This window comes from Macaca thibetana, chromosome 6 (genome assembly GCF_024542745.1).
Source record: "Macaca thibetana thibetana isolate TM-01 chromosome 6, ASM2454274v1, whole genome shotgun sequence".
In the NCBI taxonomy this organism is placed as follows: domain Eukaryota; kingdom Metazoa; phylum Chordata; class Mammalia; order Primates; family Cercopithecidae; genus Macaca; species Macaca thibetana.
The window spans coordinates 5,251,860-5,278,111 of NC_065583.1; the positions used below are offsets into that span (position 1 = coordinate 5,251,860).

The following is a 26,252-nucleotide window of genomic DNA, read 5'->3' on the forward strand; positions in this document are numbered from 1 at the left end:
GCCGCGGCGCCCGCACCGCAGTGACAGCCAGCCGGGCCCGGTGGCGGAGAGGAAGTGCGGTCCGCGCCAAGCTCGTCCCCGCCGAAGCCGGCTCCCCGCGGCTCGGGTGACAGCGTCGCGGCCGCCGGACGCAGCGCGGGGCAGGCGCGGGCAGAGCCGAGCGCAGCGGAGGCTCCGGCAGAGGCGCGGGGAAAATGGCTGATGACTTTGGCTTCTTCTCGTCGTCGGAGAGCGGGGCCCCGGAGGCTGCGGAGGAGGACCCGGCGGCCGCCTTCCTGGCCCAGCAGGAGAGCGAGATTGCAGGCATAGAGAACGACGAGGGCTTCGGGGCATCTGCCGGCAGCCATGCGGCCCCCGCGCAGCTGGGCCCCACGAGTGGGGGTGAGTCAGCGCGGGGCCTGGAGCGGGGCTCAGGGCGCGCACCCGGGGGACCCCGGCCGGGGCCCAGCGGCACAGGGTAGAGAGCCTGCTCTAGGCCAGCCGGGGCAGGAGCTGGGGGACGTGGGGAAGAATCTTCTTGGAGCTCTCCATGTAGCACTTCCGAGCTGGGGATGAGGCCTCCCCTGGGGCTGTGGATCCGGTGACTCCCGGGACAGGAATTCGGTCATGACATTTCATCCCCAGGCCAGCTTCCCCGCTGCCCGGCTCTGGAATCCAACCCCAGCTCAGTTTTGAGAGTCCCTCCTGAGCCTTCTAATAGCCTGGCTGTCCCAGGCTCCCAGCTAAGTGTGCAGGTGTGGGCAGAACACAGCCCTCCTGGCCCCTCAGGCTTAGCTCTCTCCTGCAGCTGGGAAAAAAGAGGACCCTGGGTGCTCCAGGAAGTCACTAACCTTCCCCCGTGACCACCTGCCATTCGGCAGTCGCTGGGCTAAGCGCCTTGGTTACATTTAATCACTTCATACACGTTACTGAACCCATTTCAGAGATGGTAAAACTGAGACTCAAAGGGGTATGCTATTGAAATAACTAATAAGTGGCAGATCAAGAATTTAAACCTGATTCTTTTTATTTTTTATATATTTTTTCTTTTCCTTTTTTTGAGATAGGGTCTTGTTGTGTTGCCCAGGCTGGTCTTGAACTCCTGGGCTCAAGCGATCCTCCCACATCTTCCTCCTAAAGTGTTGGGATTACAGGTGTAAGCCACCACACCTGGCCGTGAATTTAAACCTGTTTCTGTCAGACTCGAAGCCCTCTCCACCTGACCACACTGCCTTCCAAGTGTCTGGCTCTGAGTTAGACACCGGAGTGTGGGCCGCAAAGAGGCATCAGTCAGATGTGGTAGGGCCCTTCAGGGTTTTGTAGTTGTCGACTTAATGGTTTTCCAAACGTGGTCCGGAGCTATCATGATTTACTGTGATTGGCTTCAGACTTCAGAGTTCATGCCTGGTCCCTGAGAGATCATCTTTATCAATGATGTTCCTGCCCTGGTTCTGGCTAGCAAGAATGATTTTGTGAAATATTTAGTAAAAAAGTAGATATCAGCCGGGCGCGGTGGCTTTCACTGTAATCCCAGCAGTTTGGGAGTCCAAGGCGGGTGGATCATGAGGTCAGGAGATCGAGACCGTCCTGCCTAACACAGTGAAACCCCATCTCTACTGAAAATACAAAAAATTAGCTGGGCGTGGTGGCGGGTGCTTGTAGTCCCAGCTACTTGGGAGGCTGAGGCAGGAGAATGGCGTGAACCCGGGAGGCAGAACTTGCAGTGAGCTGAGATCGCGCCACTGCACTCCAGCCTGGGTGACAGAGCGAGACTCCGTCTCAAGAAACAGCAACAAAAAAAGTAGACATCACTTTCATGGGTGCATCCAAAACAGGTTTTACTTCCTGTTAATGTCATTTTGGAGTGGTTTATGGACCTGTTGTAATAGTGCTGACATATATACATATAGATATATTTTGGTTAATGGTGTTTACAAGGCTCTTCACAGTCATGTGTGTATTCATTCAACATTTGCTGAGCACCTACTGTGTGCCAGGACACTAGGGATACAGAAATGAATAAGACAGTTCCTGTGGCTGAGGAGTTTGAAGCATCTCTGTATCTCCTTGGTATGAGAAATGTAACCAGGCTTTTGTAACATGCAAGAAACAGGTGGCCCAGAGAATCTGAGTATCTTGCCAGAGTCACACAGCCAGGAGTGACCGATCTAGGGCTTGATCCCACACCTCCCAACTCTGGGCTCCATTCTCTTTCAAATGCTGTGGAGCCTGGGCAACATGGTGAAACCCCATCTCTACAAAACATACGAAAATTAGCCAGGCGTGGTGACATGTAGCTGTAGTTGTAGTTCCAGCTACTCGGGAAGGCTGAGACAGGAGCATCGCTTGAGTCCGTGAGGTGTAGGTAGGTTGCAGTGTGCTGTGATCATGCCACTGCACTCCAGCCTGGGCAACAGTGAGACCCTGTCTTTAAAAAAAATATGTGTAGCAGTCACCTCCTTGGGAGGAGATAGGATGTGGGGTGAGAAGCACTGGGTCTTTTGCCACCTGTCTGAGACAGCAATGGAGGGCTTCTGAAGTGGCAGCTTCCAGCACCTCAGTACAGACCCTGCCCTGTCCCAGGGAATTGCTGAGAAATGCCTGCCCCAGTTAATGCACCAGTATTCATTGGTCCACACCTCTGTGAGACCACCCTTTTCTTCAGTCTGGCTCCCTGGGGCCTGTTGGGGGAGGGGTGCAGGGAAGAGGAGGGAGGCCTTGTGGGGAGGTCCTGCTGAGGGGAGCCATTGCCAGAACCTCAGGAGAGAGAAGATGGGATTCAGGCCGAGGGCAGCCAGACGCCTCTGGCAGCTGAGCAGTTTGTGGCCTCTCCCGGGACGGTGGGGCTCCGGGGGCTTAGAGCCTGGACGGGAAGTTCTGTCCTTGGCAGAGATGGGGCACAGATTGGCCTCAGACCCGAGGTGACAAGGAAAGAAACAGACACGCTTGCTTCTTCCAGGGAGCTGGTGGGGACACAGCCTTCTGAGGGTCTCCCAGGCACATACCTGCTGACTCTGCAAAGCCTCAGCTGCCCTCCTTAGTCAGGTCGGGGAACAGAGAGGTGTTGAGGGATGGTGGCTCAGTGGGTGGCCAGATGGACTAGAATTGATCTGACCTTCTCAGCCTACGCAGTGCTGAACAGGTAATCTTCCCCTGACCAGGGATGTGTGCCAGGAGCCTGGATGGGGCAGAGAAAAAGCGCCCTGGCCTGCTGGGAGTTGAGCAAAAACTGGCTCTAGCAGCAGCCGCCAGTCAGTACCTCTGAGGCACCTTCTCTTGGATGTTGGGGTCCTCAGATTAGCAGTCTCTGTGCTGCCACTGGGCTCAGGTGCCCCTGGGGAAAGAGGGATCTGCTGTAGACCTGTGCTGGAGCTGCAGGGAGCCCCTCCTCTCTGGCGGGGCCTGTGGCCCTGGGTGATCTGGATGATGGACACTGTTTCCATTCATCAGCCTTGGGTAGGTTTCCATTTTCACACCCAGTTTTCTGAGCACCAGGCCTGGCTCTGACTTGCCTGTCAGTTCTGGGCAAGCCCATTTCCCCCGCTGGGCCTCAGTAAGCTCACAGGAATGTTCTGGACCCTCTCTGCCCTTGTTCCAAAATGGGCCAGGCAGCTGAGGGAAGCAAACATCCAGGGGTTTATCCCCGGGACGTGCCTCTGCCTCAGTCCTGTTCTGCTGGCCTGTGAGTGTGGACTCCCGGTGATAGATGTGCAGTGGGCGGGTGGAGAGCCCTGTGGGAACAGGTACTTGGAACGCTGTGTGGGTGTGTGTGGACTCCCAAGGAGGCCGAAACGGCTTCTCCAGAGGAACACTCTGGAGGCTGAGGCTGGGCAGAGACTTTTTCTGTCGGTCAGGGTAGACTCCGGGCAGCTGCGTGCAGAGGTGGGGTCTGAGACTGGGGTTGATCAGGGCGGAGTGGAGTGGTGCAATTTCTTGAGAAGGCCAAGTGTACTGACCGGCATCCCAGGAAATAGACAGACCCCGGTAACGTGAGGCCCTGCTAGAGGAGACGGCCCTGCAGAAGAAGCCCCTTTGCGGAAGATGCTGCCACTGAAACCCTATTGGTCCCACTGTGATTTAGGGGCCAGGACACCCATGCAGGAGAAGCCTTATCTGAAGGAGTGGGGGTGACAGCTGACAGAGTTGGTTGGAATCCATCACTGTTTGACTCTGAAAGTAAAGTCAATTATGATTTATGTCACCCGGGGATTATTTCCATGGGATTAAGTGTCCTTCCCTTCAGTCCCCAGGCCAAACACACTGTCGCTGCTCACGGCCCTCTCTGGCTGGTGAAGGGCTGTTTGACTATCTGCCTCATAACCTCATGTGGCCTCCATGGCTTTTTGCTAGGAGGCAGCGCAGTTTTTGAGAGCCTTGCAGATAACAGCAGGCCTCAAAAGAACAATTCAATTTGCATTTAGCCAACAGTCACTGCTCACCCCTTCCGTGCTGGAACCCTGAGGAGCTGAGTAGGACACAGAACTGGGTAACGGGGTACACACGGACCCTGGGGATCATAAGTAATTGCACAAGAGGGTGGGGGATACTGTATGATATCCTGGAATACCCCAAAAGTGAGACCTACCATAAGTGCCTAGGGAAGTAGAGGAAGCAAAAGAGGGCTTCCCAGAGGAGGTGACTTATGAGCTGCACCTTGGAGAATAAATGGATCCAAAAAAGCGTTCTTTAGAGAGGGAAGCAGGACGAAAGCATGGAGATGAGGGTGGTGTGTTTGGGGAAGGAGGAAACCAGAATTTAGGGTTTGTGGGATGGGCTGGTGGGAAGTGAGCCAGGAAAGGGCAGGGCCAGATTGTAGAGATCCTCATGTTCCAGGTTAGATGTATTCATCTGGCAAATATTTATTGAGTCTCTGTCATGTGCCAGGGACTGTTGCAGGTGGTGGGCCCCATCATGGATGAAAGCAAGTCCACACCCTCATGGAGGGTCTGTTCGATGGGGGAAGACAGATAATAAACACATAGACAAATAAACAGCAGGCTGTAGTAAGTGCGCTTAATACTGCTGGAGGAATAGGAAGGGGTGCCCAAGGGGTGGATGGGGGTGTGATCAGGGAGGCCTTTAATTAGGCAGCATTTGAGCAGAAGCTGAAGGGAGTGAGGGAGCAGCCTTCCAGGCAGAGGGAACAGCACCTGCAAAGTCCCCAAGGCAGGAGCAGACGCTACAGGCCACTGTGGTCCATGGGAAGTGGATTTCTTTGGAGTTTGTTTTCATGACATTTTGAGTCAGAGGAGAGGCACAGGTAAGTGCATGTTTTATGGACTGTCAGCCCTGGCAGTTGGTTTGAAAGAGGGATGGGAGAGGCTGGAGTCAAGGGGGCCTGTGAATGGGCAAAAGCTGTGCATTCGTTGTCTTTCTTTCATGCATTTATTTACTTGTTTATTCAACAGATAATGACTGCGCACCTGCAAAGGCACAAGTGCGTGCAGGTCTCTGGGAAAGACACAGGAGAAGAGAAAGACACACAGTTGTGTCTTCCCAGCTGTTTGCCCCTATTTAGCAGGCAAAGCAGTTGTGCAGGTGCAAGATGCTGAGGGCCGGGCCTGGGGCTGAGCTGCGGGAGAGAGTGGAGGGCAGCTGTGAATGTCACTGTTGTAGCCGAAGCCCCAGGAATTGGTGACTAATCAGATGTCAAGGAAAGGGACAGGGAGGAGTCACTGCTGAGGGCAAACTTCATTCCTTCTGGGAAGGGCACAAAGAGAAAAAATGTGCCAGGTGCTGTCTGGTGGGAACTGCAACTCCTGGTCACCCAGGAGGAGCAGTTGCTTAAGGCACCTCAGGGACAGGCAGAGACATGTAGGCCCCTCTTTTCCTTATCCAGTATAGCCCCCACCCTGAGCTTACAGCAGCTCAGCCTACTCACCAGCACAGGCTCCACAGGTAATCTGGCCATTCCCAGCCATGGCCAGGGGTCGGTGATTTCGGGTAGGTAAGGAGCTATTACTGGCTGGGTGATTTTGAGCAATCGCATGGCCTGTCTGAGCCTCAGCTTGAGTATCTGTAAAATGGGTTGACAACCATTTCATTGCAGGGCTGTGGTGAAAATAAAATGTACTAATGGCTGTGAGAGGCTTTGTAAACAGTCAGGGAGGGGATTGAGCCTAAATTATATATATATCCGTTATGTCTACTATATGTGGGTCAATATATACATGGGTATACACAGAGTTTGGGTTGAGGGGCTAATGTAGGACCATTTCCTGCTTGCTATAAGCTAAACAGTGAGTAATGCTATCTCCTTGTTCTCTTTCCAGCTGGTTCTGAGGACATGGGGACCACAGTCAATGGAGATGTATTTCGGGTAAGCAAGGCTCTGTCTCAGCAGCGGTGAGGACCAACAGCCCCGATCTCAGTAACTTAAAGCCTCATTGTTGTAGGCTTACAGCTCCAAGTTCTCCTGTTCATTATATCTGATGCGTTGGGGTGGGAACATAGAGAAAGGTTTTTGGCATGTTTTCTTGTCATGTAGAGGGCAGGGAAGAAGAATAAGGACCACTAGTGATCGAGATTGATGGGGAGTAACCTCAAGTTGCCCATGGTGATGTCTGGTTTTGGGAGGGAGAGGTCAAGTAGCCCACGGTGGCATGAGATGAAGGCAGCGCAAGGCCTTCCCTGACCATGTACCACTGACGGGAGGCAGAACCCAGGCCATCTCCACACACAGGGCGGGCCCTTTGGTCCAGATATTCCACTTCCAGAATTTTCCCAAAGGAAATAATTGGACAAGGCCACCCAGATTCTCTGCAGGATTATTTATAATGGCAGACAAATTGGAGACAACCTAAGTGTCCAGCATCAGGGGACTGAATAGATAGATGAGAAAACCATGCTGTTGTTAAAAAGGGCAATCAGGGCTGGCCGCAGTGGCTCACGCCTGTAATCCCAGCACTTTGGGAGACTGAGGTGGGTGGATCACTTGAGGTCAGAGTTCAAGACCAGCCTGGCCAACATAGTGAAACCCCATCTTTACTAAAAATACAGAAAATTAGCCCGTCATGGTGGCAGGTGCCTGTAATTCCAACTACTTGGGAGGCTGAGGCAGGAGATTTGCATGAACTCAGAAGGTGGAGGTTGCAGCGAGCCGAGATCATGCCATTGCTCTCCAGCCTGGGAGATTAAGAGTGAAACTCCGTCTCAAAAAAAATAAATAAATAAAAAATAAAAGGGCAATCAGAGCTTCCTGTATTGACACGAAAAGATGTCCACAATATATTAAGTGGAAAAAGCAGCTTGCAGAATAATATACACAGTATGGTCCTGTGGTTTTTTTTTTTTTGAATATGTTTGGGCCAGGTGTGGTGGCTCACACCTGTAACCCTAGCACTTTGGGAGGCCAAGGCAGGCAGATCATGAGGTCGGAAGATTGAGACCATCTTGGCTAACACGGTGAAACCCCATCTCTACTAAAAATACAAAATTAGCTGGGCATGGTAGCGCATGCCTGTAATCCCAGCTACTTGGGAGGCTGAGGCGGGAGAATTGCTTGAACCCTGGAGGCGGAGGTTGCGGTCAGCCGAGATCGCGCCACTGCACTCCAGCCTGGGCAACAAGAGCAAAACTGTCTCAAAAAAAAAAAAAAAAACAAGTTTGCACTACATATCTGAAAGGATGTGTACCAGCTGTTAAGAATGGTTAGCCCCAAGGGCGGGGTGGGATGGGGATAAGAAAAGGGCATTCACTTTCGCTGGGTTGTTTAAAAATTCTTTAAGTGTTTTTATAGCACAAAAAAGGAAAACCCAGCCGGGCACAGTGACTTACGCCTGTAATCCCAGATTTTGGGAGGCTGAAGTGGGAGGATCGTAGGAGTCCAGGAGTTTGAGACCAAACTGGACAACATAGTAAGACCCCGTTTCTACAAAAAATGAAAAATTAGCTGGGGAAATAGTGTGTGCCTATAGTCCCAGCTACTCAGTAGTCTGAGGTGGGAGGATTGCTTGAGCTGGGGAGGTCAAGGCTGCAGTGACTATGATTACACTACTACACTTGGCCTGGGTGAGTCTTTTTTTTTTTTTCTTTTCTCGAGATGGAGTTTTGCTCTTATTGCCCAGGCTGGAGTGCAATGGCACGATCTTGGCTCCCTGCAACCTCCGCCTCCTGGGTTCAAGTGAGTCTCCTGCCTCAGCCTCCTGAGTCTGGGATTACAGAAGTCCACCACCATGCCTAGCTAATTTTTTGTATTTTTAGTAGAGACGGTGTTTCTTTTTTCTTTTTTTTTTTTTTTGAGATGGAGCCTTGCTCTATCGCCCAAGCTGGAGTGCAGTGGCGCGATCTCTGCTCACTGCAAGCTCCACCTCCCGGGTTCATGCCATTCTCCTGCCTCAGCCTCCTGAGTAGCTGGGGCTACAGGCGTCCACCACTATGCCCGGCTAGTTTTTTGTATTTTTAGTAGGGACAGGGTTTCACTGTGTTAGCCAGGATGGTCTTGATCTCCTGACCTCCTGATCCTCCCGCCTTGGCCTCCCAAAGTGCTGGGATTACAGGCGTGAGCCACCGTGCCTGGCGAGACGGCATTTCATCATGTTGGCCAGGCTGGTCTCGAACTCCTGACCTTCAAGTGATCCACCCAACTCGGCCTCCCAAAGTGCTGTGATTACAGGCGTGAGCCACCACGCCCGGCATGACAGTCTTTAAAAAAAAAAAAAAAAAAAAGGAAAACCCTAGTAAGTGTATTTCTAGTTAAGACTGCTTCTGTCTGCACCTGCCTGACTCTCTTCCCCTTGAACACACACAAATCCATTTTAGTACTTTGAGGGAACTCAGACCACAGAGGCGTGCAATCATCCTCACCTCAGCCCCCGAACCAGATGCCTGGTGGGGCTAAACCTCCCCTCAGAGCCTTCATTCCCACTCAGACTGGGCCAAAGACCCTTGATCCTGGGGACTTCGGCTGTGGGATCTTCTGAGCCCCGCCTTGGAGGAGCTGGCTTCTTAAATCCTCTGGGGGAATAAACAATCCTTATTTTCTTATGTAAGAGGGATGGGCTGGTACCTTATGCAGGGAAACTGGCCAAGTCCTGTTTCTGGAAAATTACTCAACTATCAGCAAGCTGGAAAAGTCGATCTCTAGGACTTCAGCAGCTTCATGTCTGGTTGGGCCCGAGGGAGTCAAAGAATGAGGATTTGCTGCTGTGCAGCTTGGTAGATCACTGAGACTTAGGCTGCCCAGGCTCTGGGCACATTCAGAAGGACTTTGGTTGACCCCACAGTTCTCTGTCCTAAAGTGGACCCAGAGCTGGAGATATGCTTGGAACCACAGAAGTATGTAGAACGTGGCTGGGCACACTGACTCACGCCTGTAATCCCAGCACTGGGAGGCTGAGGTGGGTAGATCACTTGAGGTCAGGAGTTCGAGACCAGCCTGGCCAACATGGAGAAACCCTGTCTCTACTAAAAATACAAAAATTGGCTAGGCAGGATGGTGGGTGCCTGTAATCCCAGCTACTCAGGAGGCTGAGGCAGGAGAACTGCTTGAACCTGGAGGCAGAGGTTGCAGTGAGCTGAGATCGCACACTGCACTCTGGCCTGGATGACAGAGTGAGACTTTGTCTCAAAAAAAAAAAAAAAAGAAAAGTACCTAGAACACTCTGAGCAGGATCATTTACCTTTCCTAAAGATTAGCATCGTGAAGCTCAGAGCGGTGAAGTGGTGAATGCAAAGTCACCTAGGAAATCAGCCAGTTCTGGAGTGCACCCCCTTTGACTGACTTGGCCCCCCGCCTTCTCCCTCCCAACCCCTCATCCCTGGGTGAGCCCTGGGTGAATCTGAGGAACCCTGGGCCTCTTTTCTAATCTCAGTGAGAACTCTTATTTTCACTGTTACTAAGAATCAGAGCAGGTGTGTTTATTTGTAAATCATATCACATCAGTGCCATCCTAGAATCCTTACAGGCAGGGCAGGGTCACAGATGAACTGAGTCACTCAGAAGCATGGTGGCAAAGCCCCAGTGTGCCTACATCTCCTGACCTCTGACCTGGTGTGCTTTGCATTACCGCTCTGTTGCTGGAACTGGCTGGCCACAGTGGCTGGGTCACAGGTGGAAAGCCCCAGCTCTTTAAGATTGAGCATAGCAGGTCTGGCCTGCACCTGCCTGGGGAGGAGAAACCTTGGCCTGTACACACCCAACACTTTCAAGGATCCTGGACCGAGCTTTTGTGCTTCCTTTGTTACTCTTTTCTGCAGTCCGTGCACCACGAGCGGGTCCAGCTGCAAACCCGATTGCCAACACAGCCTAAGAACAAGCCTGCCCACACCTATTCCAGCTCCATTTGGCACAGCCAGGGAGGGGCAGGGACAGAAGGGCCCTGCAGGACTCTGCCTCCCCACCTCTGCACAGATCCTCTCTCCTTTCCCTTAATACTCCCATCATCCTCCTCTGAGCTACTTAGAGGAATTAGCAGCTCAGCTTAGCTTAGATTTAGCTGATCAATCCCAAAGAAGGATGTGGCTCATCCTCTTGGCCGTCCCTGGAGTCGCAGCACACGCTTGGCTGGTGTGGGTCCACAGAGGCTTTCATGGGTGGGCCCAGCAGAGGGGTCCCTCAGGAGAGGGATTCTAGGGAGCTAGACTGAGACAAGCCTGGCCCTGACTGTCGCCTCCTACCTTCTGGTCCTGGCTATTCCTGCCCCTTTCTCTCTGCAGAGCTTGGGAGGGGTCAGAACATTGCTCTAGCCACTGGTGAGCTCTGCTGGTTGCCACCCCTCCTGGCCATGACTTGATCTCCCCACTGAGATGCTCAGGTGATTAAAGGAGAGCCCAGTTGTGGCCCCTGACGCTGTCACTGGCAAGGGTAGGGGTGGGGGCAGGGGCAGGAAAATCTGTTCTGAGCAGCCCGGAAATAATGAGTGGTGGCTGCTTCTCGGGGCTTTACCTGCTGGCAGCGGCACTGTGCTCTCCTGGCCACGGTGCACTGAGGCCAGCAGGCGTGGGGCCTGCCACACTGGAACAGCGGGCGACAGCGGGCGACACGCACACGCCCTCCATGGGCTGCGGAGTGTTTCCATAGCGTCTCGTGAGCCTCACTTCCCACCGGTAGTAGGATGTTGTCACTCATTTAACAGGTTTGAGAGCCAAGCTGCCCGGGGAAGGGACTTCTCAAAGGTCACGAGTCCGGTGAGCGGCAGAAGGGGGATGTAAAGCCCAGCCCCTCTGATGGAGTGTCCAGCGCTCTCCCCTGCCCTCCACACCCCTGTGTACCCAGCCACTTGTTTATTCATTTGGTTTATATGTTGGTCATTTATTCATTTGGTCAGTGCACATTCTTTTATGGCTACACACCTGCTACGGCAGCAAATAAATGGATATGGAGGCAAATCCACTGGGTAGTTGGTCTCCAAAGAGCTCTCTGGGCCGGGCGCGGTGGCTCACGCCTGTAATCCCAGCACTTTGGGAGGCCAAGGCGGGTGGATCATGAGGTCAGGAATTCGAGACCATCCTGGCGTACACGGTGAAACCCTGTATCTAGTAAAAATACAAAAAAATTAGCTGGGCGTGGTGGTTAATACAAAAAAATTAGCTGGGCGGGTGCCTGTAGTCCCAGCTTCTCGGGAGGCTGAGGCAGGAGAATGGCGTGGACCTGGGAGGTGACAGAGCTTGCAGTGAGCAGAGATCACGCCACTGCACTCCAGCCTGGGGGACAGAGTGAGACTCCGTCTCAAAAAAAAAAAAAAGAGCTCTTTTTTTTTTGAGTGACAGGGTCTCGCTCTGTAATTGAGACTGGAGTGCAGTGGTGTGATCAAGGCTCACTGCAGCCTGACCTCTTGGGCTTAAGTGATCCTCCTGCCTCAGCCTCCTGAGTATCTGGGACTACAGGGAGGGCCATCATGCCTGGCTAATTTTTAAATTTTTTTATGGAGATGTTGTCTCGCTGTATTGGCCAGGCTGGTCTCAAACTCCTGGGCTCAAGCAGTCCTCCTGCTCAGCCTCCCAAAGTGCTGAGATTACAGGTGTGAGCCACTGTGCCTGGTCCCACACTCGCTTCTGATAGAAGATAGGGACCTGGAAAGAGGTAGATGGGAGCCCAGGAAGGTGAGGGCTTGGCTCTGGGGAAGTATTAGGAGCTAACAGATTGAGTTCTTCTCTGTGTAGGCACCAACCAAGAGCTTTACGTGCATGATCTCCCTGAGTTCTCCCAACTCCCTGTGATGTCGGTTGTCATTATTGTTTTAATCAGGAGGGTTAACAGCTCGCTCAAATTGTGTAGATAGTAAGAGGTAAAACTTGAATCCAGGATCAGGCGCCAGAGCCTGCCCTAAAGTTAGGGAACGCAACTGTGAGGGGACGCTGGCAGGGGGTTCCGAGGCTGCCCAGGGGGATGTGGGTGGCCTTGGTCAAGGGAAGAGCATGTGCAAAGCCGCAGAGGGTTGGTCATTCAGTCCGGGGTTCACCCGAGCCTGGGACCTGCTGCACCAAGGGACGTGCCAGGAGAGCCAGGAGGGGCCAAAGGTTTCGGGTGAGCCCTGCATAGCCTTCACTAGAGTGCATCAGTGGGCCTTGCAGCTGGTTGCAAGGGGTGGAGATGTGGACCCGGTTTGGCCAGCCTTGGCACCTTGGGCCTGGGGCAGGACACCGTGGGGGCTGAAGTTTCCTTAAGGCTGTTCCCGCGCCCAGGCTGCAGGCTGCAGCAGAGGTTTAGATGGAGTCAGAAGACCTGGACTTTCACTTTCTGCTTTTTCCCAGCTGGCTGGCTGTGCGCTAGTCACTTAACTGCTCTGAGCCTGGTTTCTCATTTGTAAAATGAGCATTAGAGGCTCCGCTCCGCTGCCACACAGGGCTGTGGAGAAAGTGCTCTGTAGCCCTGGACACTTCTCACAAATTCCTGACCCAGCCCCTCGTTGAGCTTTGGGTGGTGTGTGGGGGTGTGTCCCAGAGGAAGGCGGGCTAGAGGCCTGGGGGCAACCGGAGCTGGGGACCCAGTCTCTAGTCTTGTCTTGAGAAGGAGACAAGCAGGAACACAAATCATGCATCACAGAAGTGGTGCATGGGCCCTATTAGCTACTATGTGACAAGTCACACCCAGCAATTCAGTTTGAATCCTGGCTCTGTCACTTCCTGGCTGGGTGACCTTGGCTCTTTGGAGATAGAGTTTCCCTACCTGTGAAACAAAAAGAGTAAAACTTGGCTGGGTGTGGTGGCTCCTGCCTGTAATCCCAGCACTTTGGGAGGCTGAGGGGGGCGGATCACTTGAGGCCAGGAGCTTGAGACCAGCCTGGCCAACATGATGAAACCCTGTCTCTACTAAAAATAAAAAATTAACCGGGCGTGGTGGTGCCCACCTGTAATCCCAGCTACTCAGGAGACTGAGGCAAGAGAATTATTTGAGTCCGGGAAGCGGAGGTTGCAGTGAGCAGAGATCACGCCACTGCGCTCCAGCCTGGGTGACAGAGTGAGACTCTGTCTCAAAAAAAAAAAAAAAAAAAAAAGAAAAGGGCCGGGCACTGTGGCTCACGCCTGTAATCCCAGCACTTTGGGAGGCTGAGGCGGTTGGATCACAGTCAGGAGTTCAAGACCAGCCTGGACAAGATGGTGAAGCCCCGTCTCTACTAAAAATACAAAAATTAGCCGGGCGTGGTTGTGGGCGCCTGTAATCTCAGCTACTTGGGAGGCTGAGCAGAGAATTGCTTGAATCCGGGAGGTGGAGATTGCAGTGGGCTGAAATCACACTACTGCACTCCAGCCTGGATGACAGAGAGACTCCATCTCAAAAAAGAAAAAAAACAAAACAAACAAAAAACACCAAAAAACAAAAAAAAACCACGTAGGGTTGCGAAGATTAAAGAAAGCCATTTAATTGCAAGTTCTCCGGAGTCTTAATTTAGGGCAGGCTTGGCCAGGCGCGGTGGCTCATGACTGTAAACCTGGCACTTTGGGAGACCGAGGTGGGTGGAACACCTGAGGTCAGGAGTTCGACACCAGTCTGGCCAACAGTAGAGACAGAACCCCGTCTCTACTAAAAATACACCACACCTAGCCAGGTGTGGTGGCAGATGCCTGTAATCCCAGCTACTTGGGAGGCAGAGGCAGGAGAATCGCTTGAACCCAGGAGGCTGAGGTTACAGCGAGCCGAGATCCTGACATTGCACTCCAGCCTGGGCAACAGAGCGAGACTCCGCCTCAAAAAAAAAATTAGGGCAGGCTTTATGGAGATGGCAGGCCCTCAAGGATACAGATGAAAAGAGACTCCTGCCCAGGGCCCCTCTCCACCCCTCTCCTCCCACATCTGGCTGCATGTGTGTATTGATTTCCCGAAGGCTCCAGGCCCACGTGACTCCTACACGTGCTGGCTCTTGGCCTGAAATGCCCTTCCCCATCTCTCCCCACTGTGCTCTATCTCCAGGTAAGAATGGTGCCCTCCCCCACTCTCTTTACCTGACCTGTGTTCCAGCAAGGTTCACACTTCCCCAGCCATGGTTCTCATCTGCGAGGGACTCCCTGTCCCGCCTTCCTGGAAGATGTCTCGCTCATCCCTGTCCCCAAGCCTGAACATCTGTGAATTCATTCAATATTCTTGAAAGGTGGCCGGGCGCGGTGGCTCAAGCCTGTAATCCCAGCACTTTAGGAGGCCGAGACGGGTGGATCACGAGGTCAGGAGATGGAGACCATCCTGGCTAATACGGTGAAACCCCGTCTCTACTGAAAAATATAAAAAACTAGCCGGGCGAGATGGCGGGCGCCTGTAGTCCCAGCTACTCGGGAGGCTGAGGCAGGAGAATGGCGTGAACCCGGGAGGTGGAGCTTGCAGTGAGCTGAGATCCGGCCACTGCACTCCAGCCTGGGCGACAGAGCGAGACTCGTCTCAAAAAAAAAAAAAAAAAAAAAAAAAAAAAAAAAAAAATTCTTGAAAGGCTCCTGCAGCCAGGCCGTCCCGGTGTTGGGTGCTGTGTAGAAACAGGCAGCCTCTGCCCTCCTGGAGCTTGCTTACTTTTTTGGGGGAGGGAAGGGGGAAAACACAGATTTTAAACAGGTAAACAAGCCAAGGCCTCAATCAGGAGGCAGAGGAAGCCCTAGGAAGATATAGACCCTCGATTCTAGGGGAAGAATGTTCCAGACAAAGCCTCTGAGGAGATACAAGATGAGCTTGCATGAAGGCCAGTGTGGCAAGAGTACACAGATAGAGGACAGAAATCAGAGGCCCAGGGAGAGACCAGATCACTTGAATTTTGTTCTAGCCATAGTAGGGAGCCTTCACATGTTTTATTTTAATTAATTTATTTTTATTTTAGTTTTATTTATTTGTTTTTTGAGAGAGTCTCACTGTGTCACCTAGGCTGGAGTGCAGTGGCACGATCTTGGCTCACTGCAACCTCCATCCCCCGGGTTCAAGCAATTCTTCTGCCTCAGCCTCCTGAGTAGCTGGGATTACAGGCGCCTGCCACCACATCTGGCTAATTTTTGCATTTTAGTAGAGATGGGGTTTTACCACGTTGCCCGGGGTGGTCTTGAACTCCTGAGCTTAGGCGCCTGCCTCAGCCTCCGAAAGTGTTAGGATTATAGGCGCCAGCCACCATGCGCGACTGCCTTTGGATATTTTAAAATGTGACATGATAAATCGGATTTAGGCTCTGAACAGGTCATTCGGGCATTTTGTGGAGATGAGGCTGCAGGAAGCAGAGACCATCTGTGGTCCAGGCCAGGGGTGGTGAGGGCCGGAGGGAGAGTTTTAGAGATTGTGATGACAGGCCTGCTGATGACTTGCTCAGGGCATGGGAAGGAAGGAGAAATCAAGGACGAACATGAGGCTGGGGCCTTAGTACCCTTGGGAAATTGTTCACTGTCCCTAGGCTTTCATTTTAACATCTGGAACAAAAAATCCAAGAAAGCAAAGGAGGTTTTGTAAAAATGTTGTGCGACACAAGGCGAGTGGGTGAGTGGCGATTGGAGGAGGCAGCCCCCACTGCCCCTTCTCATAGACCTAAAGGCTGAGGTCTCGATGCCATGTGGATGCCACCCTAAAGACAATGCTCAGATATGACCCTCTCTTCCCTTCCTCCTCCCCCACAAGGGCACTGTGGTGCCTTTTTCTCAGACGGAGGGTGGGGGCAAGTTTGGGGAATGAGAAGTCAAGTGGCGTTCGGGATTCCTGAACACCCACGTGGGCTGGCGCAGAGAAAGGGCTCAGTACATGTTTGCTCGAGGAGTGGGGATTGGGTGGTGGTCAGATGGCTGCCTTCATTGTATTTTTATTTTTATTTCCAACTTCTCTGATCTCTCAAGTCATTTTAGATAGAGGTAAGTGTTGGGAAGAAAATAAAACAGGGCACCTGGGTAAACCCATATACACAAAGTAACAGTGCAGTTGTCTGCAGATGGAAGGCTCTGTAGGTTTGGGCAGCGGTGCTGGGAGGAGTCCTTGTAGCCTGGCCTCAGAGCAGCGTTGTTCCCAGAAAGGAGTAGCGGTGAACTTGTGTTCTCCGGGTACGGGTCCCAGAAGGGCCCCCTGGGATGTTGGGGAGAGTCTCTGAATTGAAATACAGTGCTGTGCTGGAAGAGGAGTAAGGGTGGCACCCAGCTGCCCTGATGATCCCAGGAGCCAGGCTGCACCCCTGTCCTGGGCCTGCCCGTCCCTCACTCCCCAGACAGCTGGAGACTGAAGCCCTGATATGCCATCTGTGTTCCCTCTCCCAGAGCTCCTCCCAGAACCGGGCGCCTGCTGGCTCCGGGATCTTTGCTCATTCAGGCACTGAGGATAGGTGGGTGCCATAGGACAGAGGGTGTGCCAGACACTCCTGTGGGGAGAAGATGTCAAACAACACGGGCAGTCATGGCAGTTTTGATAACTGCTTGAAGGAGGAGGAAGGGGAGACTATTGCAGGCCAGAAGCCCCAGGAGACAAAGGCGGGGCGGCTGGAGTGGAATGCCTGCAGACAGGAATGCGGAGGGCGTGGGTGCCAGAGCGGGTGTGGCTGGGCCTGGATTGGAAAGGCTTTGCCAGACCAGAGGGTGCCACACCCTTGTGAGCAGAGCTCATAGTCCTCAGCGCTTTGGGTCCCCAGCTCTGGCAAGGGGGGTGGGGAGACGTGAGCAGAGCCCTTGCCTGGGAGTCAGGGACCTGGACTCTAGCCCTGGCTCTGCCACTACATTGTCCCATGTCTCTGGGCCTCAGTTTCCTCCCCTGTAAAATGGGAATAATAATAGTAGTAATTCTAGCTACTATTCACTGAGCCAGCACTCCACACCAAACACTCTTCTAAATGTCTCACAAATATTAATGAAATCACAACAGCTCTTAGGGGTGTTCTTAATATTATTCCTTTTCTTTTTTTCTGAGACAGAGTCTCACTTTTATTGCCCAGGCTAGAGTGCAGTGGTGTGATCTCGGCTCACTGCAACCTCCTCCACCCCCGGATTCAAGTGATTCTTGTGCCTCAGCCTCCCGAGTAGCTGGGACTACAGGCGCGGGCCACCATGCCAAGCTAATTTTGTGTTTTTAGTAGAGATGGGGTTTCACCATGTTGGTCAGGCTGGTCTCTGACTCCTGACCTCATGTGATGCACCCACCTTGGCCTCCCAAAGCGCTGGGATTACAGGCGTGAGCCACCATGCCTGGTCTATTCCCATTTTTCTTTCTTTCTTTTTTTTTTTTTCTTTTTTTCTTTTTTTTTGAGACTGAGTCTCACTCTGGACCGGGCTGGAGTGCAGTGGCGTGATCTCCGCTCACTGCAGCCTCCGCCTCCCAGGCTCAAGCGATTCTCCCAAGTCCCAGCCTCCTAAGCAACCACCACGCCTAGCTAATTTTTCATATTTTTAGTAGAGACGGTGTTTCGCCATGTTGGCCAGGCTGGTCTCAAAAACTCCTGGCCTCAAGTGATCCACCTGCTTTGGCCTCCCAAAGTGCTGGAATTATAGGCATGAGCCACCGTGCCTGGCCTTTTTTTTCTGTAATTAAAAAATTTTTTTTGAAAATAGTGACAGGGTCTTGCTGTATTGCCCAGGTTGGTATTAAACTCCTGGCCTCAAGCAATCCTCCTGCCTCAGCCTCCCGAAGTGCTGGGATTATAGGCATGAGCTACCATGTCCAGCCCCATTTTTCAAATGAGAAAACAAAAGTCAGGCAAGGTTAAGCAATTTCTCCCAGGCCTTACAAACATTTCATAGTATGAGAGGTGGCATCTGAACCGACAAAGCCAGGCTGCAGAGTCCAAGTTCTTCCCCATGGTGTGATCTGAGCTATGATCATGCTGCATATCTCAGGGATTCTTCTCTACTCAACAAACATCTACTGAGCATCTGCTGGGCCAGGCACTGTGCTGGGCTCTGGGGACACAGCAGTGAAAAGGACAGAGGTGACATCCTGATGGCAGAGACAGACAAACACATTATAAAGTAAGGTCCTTTTGGGCTGGGCATGGTGGCTCAAGCCTGTAATCCCAGCACTTGGGGAGGCCAAGGCCGGTGGATCACTTGAGGTCAGGAGTTCGAGATCAGCCTGACCAACATGGAGAAACTCCGTCTCTACTAAAACTACAAAAACTTAGCCAGCCATTGTGATGGGCGCCTGTAATCCCAGCTACTCAGGAGGCTGAGGCAGGAGAAGCGCTTGAACCTGGAAGGCAGAGGTTGCAGTGAACCAAGATCGCGCCACTGCACTCCAGCCTGGGAAACAGGGACATGTCATCTCAAAAAAAAAAAAAAAGTGAGGTCTTTTTGGACTGTTAGGAGTTGATACAACCACAATAGAGATTTTAATGACAGTAACATAAGGGACTCACTGTGCCAAGCAGTATTTTTATATTTTATTTTTATTTATTTATTTTTTGAGACGGAGTTTTGCTCTTGTTGCCCAGGCTGGAGTGCAATGGTGCGATCTTGGCTCACTGCAACCTCCGCCTCCCAGGTTCAAGTGATTCTCCTGCCTCAGCCTCTGGAGTAACTGGGATTACAGGCATGCACCACCACGCCCGGCTAATTTTTTGTATTTTTAGTAGAGTCAAGGTTTCTCCATTTTGGTCAGGCTGGTCTTGAACTCCCAGGCTCAGGTGATTCGCCCGCCTCGGCCTCCCAAAGTGCGGGGATTACAGGTGTGAGCCACCCGCCCAGTGTTCTTTATAATTTTTAACTCATTTCATCCTTATGTCCTCCCATCAGGGTGCATACTGTTATTTAGCCCATTTCATGACAAAGAAAGTGGCTGGCACATGCTTTCTTGAGTCTCCTGCTTGGGGGGTATCAAAACCTATGACTGGGCCGGAGGCAATGATCAGGCACAGAGAGGGTGAGTAAGTTGCCTGCAGTCACACAGGTGGTGGAGTGTTGCTGGCAGAGGGAACAGCAAGTGCAAAGATAGGTGTAGTCACCGGAGACGGTGGGTATGAGGTGGTTTGAGGTCGAGTTATCCAGACATGAGCGAGTCCCCAGCAGGGGCAGCAGAGACAGTGGGGCAGGTGTGCTGGCTGGATAGACTGCTGCGTGTCTGTGTTGTAGGAGGCCAACGGTCCTGCTGATGGCTACGCAGCCATTGCCCAGGCTGACAGGCTGACCCAGGAGCCTGAGAGCATCCGCAAGTGGCGAGAGGAGCAGAGGAAACGGCTGCAAGAGCTGGGTGAGGGCGGGGCTGGGCCGGGGTTGGCTGGGTGGGCTGTGTGTGGGGTGGAATGTGTGGGGAGTCCTCGGAGTGCATGGAACCCTGCATGCCTTAATGTGGGACTGGGCCGGTGTGGCCCTGAGGCTGCCTGGCAGGGGCCAGGGGAGGAGCAGCCGGGGTGGCCAGGCCTGTGCATCCCAGCTGGAAAGCAGCCGCTCATTCTTCTGTGGGGTCCTAGATGCTGCATCTAAGGTGACAGAACAGGAATGGCGGGAGAAGGCCAAGAAAGACCTGGAGGAGTGGAACCAGCGCCAGAGTGAACAAGTAGAGAAGAACAAGATCAACAACCGGTGAGAGGCCTGTGGGGACATGAGGGGGCCGTGGGGACATGAGAGGGGGATATGAGGGGGCTGTGGGGACATGAGAGGGGCTAATGGGGAATGAGGGGGTCGTGGGGACATGAGAAGGGCTGTGGGGACATGAGGGGGCTGTGGGGACATGAGAGGGGCTATGGGGACATGAGGGGGCTGTGGGGACATGAGGGGGCTGTGGGGACATGAGAGGGGCTATGGGGACATGAGGGGGCTGTGGGGACATGAGAGGGGCTATGGGGACATGAGGGGGCTGTGGGGACATGAGGGGGCTGTGGGGACATGAGGGGGGCTATGGGGACATGAGGGGGCTGTGGGGACATGAGAGGGGCTATGGGGACATGAGGGGGCTGTGGGGACATGAGGGGGCTGTGGGGACATGAGAGGGGCTATGGGGACATGAGGGGGGCTGTGGGGACATGAGGGGGCTGTGGGGACATGACTGAACATTGCCCAGTGCTTCCTGCCTTTGAGGCTGTGCCCTTCAAGGTACAAGGTCTTCCGGGAAGGGAAAGGCGTGTTGTGGGAAAAGCTGCCCTTCTGTCTGGGGAACTGCTGCGTGCCAGGCTCTGGGGTAGGCACTGAGGAGACGGAGATAAGGAGGACCCAGTCTTATGTCCTCAAAGGGCACAGAGGAGAAACACACACGTTTGACTGAGCTCGAATACACTAGGGCCCTCTGCACGAAGGCCATGGAAGCAAGGAAACAGGTCAGGGAGGGGCCTCTGTGTCTTGGGACTTGGGCTTTGGAAGATGACTAGGAGGTCATCTGGGAAAAAAGGGCAGGGGGTAGGGGGCGCATTCTAGACCTGGGTACGAAAGAAAAAAATGTGATGTATTGGACAACGGGGCCAGGGAGTGGTGGGAGAGAAGGCAGGAACCTGTGGGCTCACGTTGTAAGGGCCTTGGCTGATGAGCTGGGCAGTGACATGGGCGGTGGGGAGCCACTGAAGGGGTCTGAACAGGAGTAACACGATCAGGGATGGATTTTAGAGAAGGCGCTGGGGCCAGGGTGAAGGTCCCCGTTCTCCTATTTGGGTCTGTGGATCGTTGCTGAGCCTTCCAGAACTATGCTTCCTAACACTTCTCCCACGGGAGGTACTAATGCTCTCTCTCTCTCTCTCTCTGTCTAACCTTCTGCCTGCCTGTCTGTCTTGCCATCTGTCTTCCCCCACCTAACCCCTTCCCTCAACCTTTCCCTCAAGGATCGCTGACAAAGCATTCTACCAGCAGCCAGATGCTGATATCATCGGCTACGTGTACGTGTTCCTTTTGCTTCTCTGTCGGGGGAGCTAGAGAGGGAATGGCCACCACAATTTCTTGAGTTTCCTGCTTGTGGGATATAAATGAGTGTGGCTGGGCTTGGAGCAATGGTCAGAGCAGGAGGCAAATGCCCTGGTGGGTGCAGGCACCAACCACCTCCTTCCCTCCAGCGAATTGGAGGCTGCTTGGCTAAATCAGAGCCCTGCAGGATAAAGGCAGAGAGAGGAATGTGCTTGGCACTCATTCCCATGTGGGAGGGGCAAATGGCAAGGCACCCAAACTCCCTCCCTCTGAGATATCTCTTGGTGAGTGTGTGGGGTGAAGGGTTTTTTTTTGTTTTTTTTTTTTTTTTTTTTTTTTTGGGATGGAGTTTTGCTCTTGCCACCCAGGCTGGAGTGCAGTAGTGTAGTCTCTGCTCACTGCAACCTCCACCTCTTGGGTTCAAGCGATTTTCCTGCCTCAGCCTCCCGAGTAGGTCAGATTACAGGCACATGCCACCATGCCCGGCCAATTTTTGTATTTTTAATAGAGACAGGGTTTTGCCATGTTGGCCAGGCTGGTCTCGAACTCCTGACCTCAGGTGATCCACCCACCTCGGCCTCCCAGAGTGCTGGGATTACAGGTGTGAGTCACCATGCCCGATTGAAGGGGTCTTTTATTGAACAAACAGACACTGAGCATGGGATGCTGGAGGCATGTGAAGGACAAGAGCTGCTCCTCTGTGACATCCATCTCTTCCTCCTGCCCCAGTGCACTGACTTTGGTCATCAGCCCCTGCCCAGACCACCACAGGCCCGCTCACGTTTCAGGTTTGGGTCTACTTGGTGTGATGAGTAATCAAGACCAGGGTTGGCAAACAGGTTTTATCTCATGCCAACCTCTTGATTGGTAGAGGCATCCTGGAGGGTGGCGGTGGGGATTCTGGAGCTGAAGAGAAAGTACTTTCTGTTCTTCACTCTAGGTGTGCCCTCTCAGCCTGTTGTGTGTCGAGGCTAAGCCTCCTCTCACAGGGCACAGAGCACGCCAGAGCCTTCGTCTGCTTCCTTCCACTCTCCCTCATTTAGTACTCATTGGCACTCGCCTTGTGCCAGATTGGGAAGACACCCACAGGCCGCCCCCCATGGTGCTCATGGTCTGGAGTGTGTTGTGATAAGGGCCTCGTGGAAGGACACAGTGAGCTCTGGAAGCCACTGTCTGCCTGGGGAGCCTGGGCAGGCTTCAGAGATGCAAGACCTTCAGCTGACCTTCAAGTGTGAGAAGGAGTTTGCTGGACAGGGAGGGTGGGAAGAGAAGGTGGGAGGAGCAGCTGGGGCCAAGGCATCCGGAGAGAAAAGGCCCAGCTGGCTGCAGTGGCTGAAGCTCTACAGGCCAGAATGGTGGGGATGGGTGGGAGCTGAGGCTGAGAGGTGGTTGGCTTGGGGCTGGTTGCAAAGCTCCTGTTGTGCCAAGGCTGAGCTCAGACTTGATCCAGAAGGCAGTGGGGAGCCACGGGAGGCTTCCAGCAAGGGATGGGGATGTCAGATGGGCATGGGTGCTGTGAAATACCACAGGGTGCTCAATGCTTCTGTTGAGCCTGAGCAAATGGCCCAGAGAGCACCCAGGAGAGCCCTGAAGAGAGAATGTAGACCAGGGCTTCTCAAACTTTTTTTTTTTTTAAGACGGAGTCTCGCTTTGTCACCCAGGCTGGAGTGCAGTGGCATGATCTCAGCTCACTGCAAGCTCCGCCTCCTGGGTTCAAGCAATTCTCCTGCCTCAGCCTCCCGAGCAGCTGGGATTACAGGTGCCTGCCACCACACCCAGCTAATTTTTTGTATTTTTAGTGGCGATGGGGTTTCACCATGTTGGCCAGGCTGGTCTCGAATCCCCAACCTCAAGTGATCCACCTGCCTCTGCCTCCCAAAGTATAGGGATTACAGGCATGAGCCACTGCGCCCAGGCTCAAACTTTCACATGCCTGTGAATTACCAGGGGGTCTGGTGAAAACCCCGATTCTGATTCAGCAGGACTGTGGGGAGGCCCAAGGGTCAGCATTTCTGACAAACTGTGTCGTCATGCTGATGCCATTGGACCATGGACACTTTGAGCTGCAAGGATGGAGGACAGCCTCTGGACCCTGAAGGGACAGCTCCTAGGATAGCTTCCCTCATCCCCACCTGCCACCCAGCTCCACGCGGCACTTCTCTTTTTCCCAGGCCCACTTGCTACCTCATTGAATTCTCAGGCCACTGAAATAGTTGATAGGGCAGAGCTGTGATCCTCATTTTACAGGCTATGAAATGAGCACACAGCCAGCATTGCTCGAGAGGGGCCAGGTCACCTGATCTGAGGTCAGCTCCTCCGTGGAGAGCTCCTGCCATCAGTCGTGTCTGGCATCGGCAGAACTGGTCCTGCTTGAGATGGAGAGGGGGCTTCCAGGGACTTCTGAGGGACCCTCACTGGCCAAACAGAACATTGACCCAGCTCTCCTCACCTAAGCATCCCTTATTGTCTTTCTCTTAATGAGTCCCACGTTAGATTTTGTTCACTATACTGTATTTACTTGTTTCCCCACTGTCCCTTAGTCAGTGGCTTCTGTAACTGTCAACCAGAACTTCTGATGAAGGACCACCAGTTTTCATCCTAACTTGATTCCAACCAAAAGCAGACTCCAGTGGAGCATTCATGCCCCAGGCTGTGGCTCCACAGAGACGCCATAGAGACAATGGTGGTTCTGGGCTACAAGGGGCTCTGTAGTGAAATATGCTTGGGATGTGGTAGATTCCATCACATACCCACCTTGGAGGGTCATGATGCACACAGCGTATTAAAGGCTTTGAAAGTCTTGCTGTAGGCTGGGCGCGGTGGCTCAAGCCTGTAATCCCAGCACTTTGGGAGGCCGAGACGGGCGGATCACGAGGTCAGGAGATCGAGACCATCCTGGCGAACACGGTGAAACCCCGTCTCTACTAAAAAATACAAAAAAACTAGCCGGGCGAGGTGGCGGGCGCCTGTAGTCCCAGCTACTCCGGAGGCTGAGGCAGGAGAATGGCGTAAACCCGGGAGGCGGAGCTTGCAGTGAGCTGAGATCTGGCCACTGCACTCCAGCCTGGGCGACAGAGCCAGACTCCATCTCAAAAAAAAAAAAAAAAAAAAAAAAAAAGGAAGTCTTGCTGTAAAGATCCTCTTTAGCTGGGTTTTCCATAGGTATTTGACCACAGTCTTTCTGGAGAATCCTCACACAGAGCATTCGGGCCATGCTGAATTAGGTGCTTCTGTTAGGTGGTTCGTCAGTGTCCTACTTCTGCCAAGCTTTTGGAAATGGTGAAAATAGCTAAGGTCCTGCATTAGGTCCTCCAAGGGTCTTTAGGTGTCAGGAACCCCAGGTTGGGAACTCCTGATAGGGAGGTAATGAACAGAAGGTGCCTAGGCTGGGAAGACCTTTCTGAGCAGGTAAGGCCTGCACTGAGACCCGAATGGCAAGAAGCAGCAAGCCAGGAGCGAGTCTGGGGGAATTGTGTTCCAGGAAGAGGTGACAGCAAGGTCCTGCTCAGGACCAAGCTAGGCTTCCTCTTGCGCCAAGGCTGCCCTCCTCTGAAGTCAGGGGGGCACAAGGCTGGGGAGGACAGAGTGCCCCAGAGTAGGCTGGGCAAAGCAGCCTTGCTCAAGGGAAGGGCTGGGGAAAGGCAGACTGCTATAAAACCCCCTGTCCTATCTCCACCTGCAGGGCATCCGAGGAGGCTTTCGTGAAGGAATCTAAGGAGGAGACCCCAGGCACAGAGTGGGAGAAGGTGGCCCAGCTGTGTGACTTCAACCCCAAGAGCAGCAAGCAGTGCAAAGATGTGTCCCGCCTGCGCTCGGTGCTCATGTCCCTGAAGCAGACGCCACTGTCCCGCTAGGTACCTGCTAGGTGCATGGCCACAGAGCACGGGCCGGGCCTGGGCAGAGGAGGAGCAGCTGCTTTGGTCGGGGCGGAGACTCGCAGCAGCTGCTACCCACAGCCTATTCCACTCCTCCCCATCTCCAGGCGCTGGGAGGGAGACCCTCACCCCTCTCACCCCTCTCTCCCTCCTGGCCCTATGGTCCAGCCCCTCACACCTCCTCTCAGTCTACTCAATTGTGACTGTCCCTCCTGATGTATTTTTTTTTCTTGGCTTAAAGGGTGTGTTGTTAACTCTTTTTACACTTATTTATTATCATTCTCATTTCTCTGGAAGCCTCAACTGGTGTCAGGGCTCAGTTTGTGCTTAGAACTTTCCCAGCTTCGTGGCCTTGAGAGAACGTGAGACTGTTTCCCCATTTCCCAGCCAAGTGGGAGCCTCAAGTTGTCTATGTCTGTTGCCTCCATCTCCAGGAGGAAAGACAGCCTCTCGCAGAATGCTTTTGTAACCTCGATCCTTTAGCAAGTCTGTGAGGTAAATTCTGTTATTCTTATATAGCCAAGGACACCAAGGTTCCCAGAGGGGAAGTGGTTTGTAGTGGGAGGGAAAAGCAAGACAGAGGTTCCTAGTGGTAGCTTCCTTCTAAGCCTAGGGAAGAGCCCTGAAGACCCAGGAGACTCCCTTCCTCGGGGTTGGCTGGGACCCTCTGGATGTGGAGGGTCCACTGCCCTGTGTGTTTCGCTTCCTCCTTCAGCTGGGCCCATCTGTGGATTTGGGATAAACAACCAGTGACCACCTTCTTCCCCTTCAGCAGAGTTTGCAAACAGGACGCTTATGACCTGCATGATGTTTAAAAAGATTTGAGTAATTGCCAGTAAATATTAGCTTCCTAGGGCTTCTATAAGAAGGTACATGAACTAGCTGGCTTAGAACAGAAGTTTATCGTCTCATAGTTCTTGAGGCCAGAAATCTGAAATCAAGCTGTGGCAGAGCCATGCTCCCTCTGAAGGAGCTGGAGAGAAGGGTCTGTTCCACCTGCTTCTGGCTTCTGGTAGCCTCAGGCATCCCTTAGCTGGCAGATGCATCACTGCAATCCTGCCCCCATCAGATGGCTGTTTGCACATTGCCTTATAGGTATGTCTGTCTTTGTAGCCAAATTGTCCTTTTTTTTTTTTTTTCTTACCAAACAGGGTCTCGCTTTGTCACTGAGGCTGGAGTGCAGTGGCACAATCTTGGCTCACTGCAGCC

At 53.0% G+C, this 26,252-nt stretch overlaps 2 protein-coding genes across 17 annotated transcripts in view; both read left to right on the forward strand.

Annotated features, from left to right (window-relative positions):
* CLTB (clathrin light chain B) lies at positions 1-25,295 on the forward strand. 2 transcript variants are annotated; one of them, XM_050793281.1, is made up of 6 exons: positions 1-381; positions 6,252-6,298; positions 19,414-19,531; positions 19,752-19,863; positions 21,090-21,143; positions 24,851-25,295. In XM_050793281.1, the coding sequence occupies exons 1-6, from the start codon at positions 195-197 to the stop codon at positions 25,020-25,022; spliced, it is 690 nt and encodes a 229-aa protein (XP_050649238.1). In that variant the 5' UTR covers positions 1-194; the 3' UTR covers positions 25,023-25,295. The 2 variants fall into 2 exon arrangements, with proteins under 2 accessions (XP_050649238.1, XP_050649239.1); XM_050793282.1 differs by lacking the exon at positions 21,090-21,143.
* Positions 1-26,252, forward strand: part of NOP16 (NOP16 nucleolar protein) — a 274,193-nt gene that overhangs the window by 240,085 nt on the left and 7,856 nt on the right. The window contains exon 1 of one of the 15 annotated variants that reach the window (XM_050793309.1): positions 2,824-2,833. The exons of 13 other annotated variants lie outside the window; for them this stretch is intronic. The gene's annotated coding sequence lies outside the window, so the exon portion shown is untranslated. Of the gene's footprint in view, positions 1-2,823; positions 2,834-16,989; positions 17,000-26,252 lie in introns of those variants that run through there. One more of the 15 variants, XM_050793296.1, reaches the window with a different exon arrangement.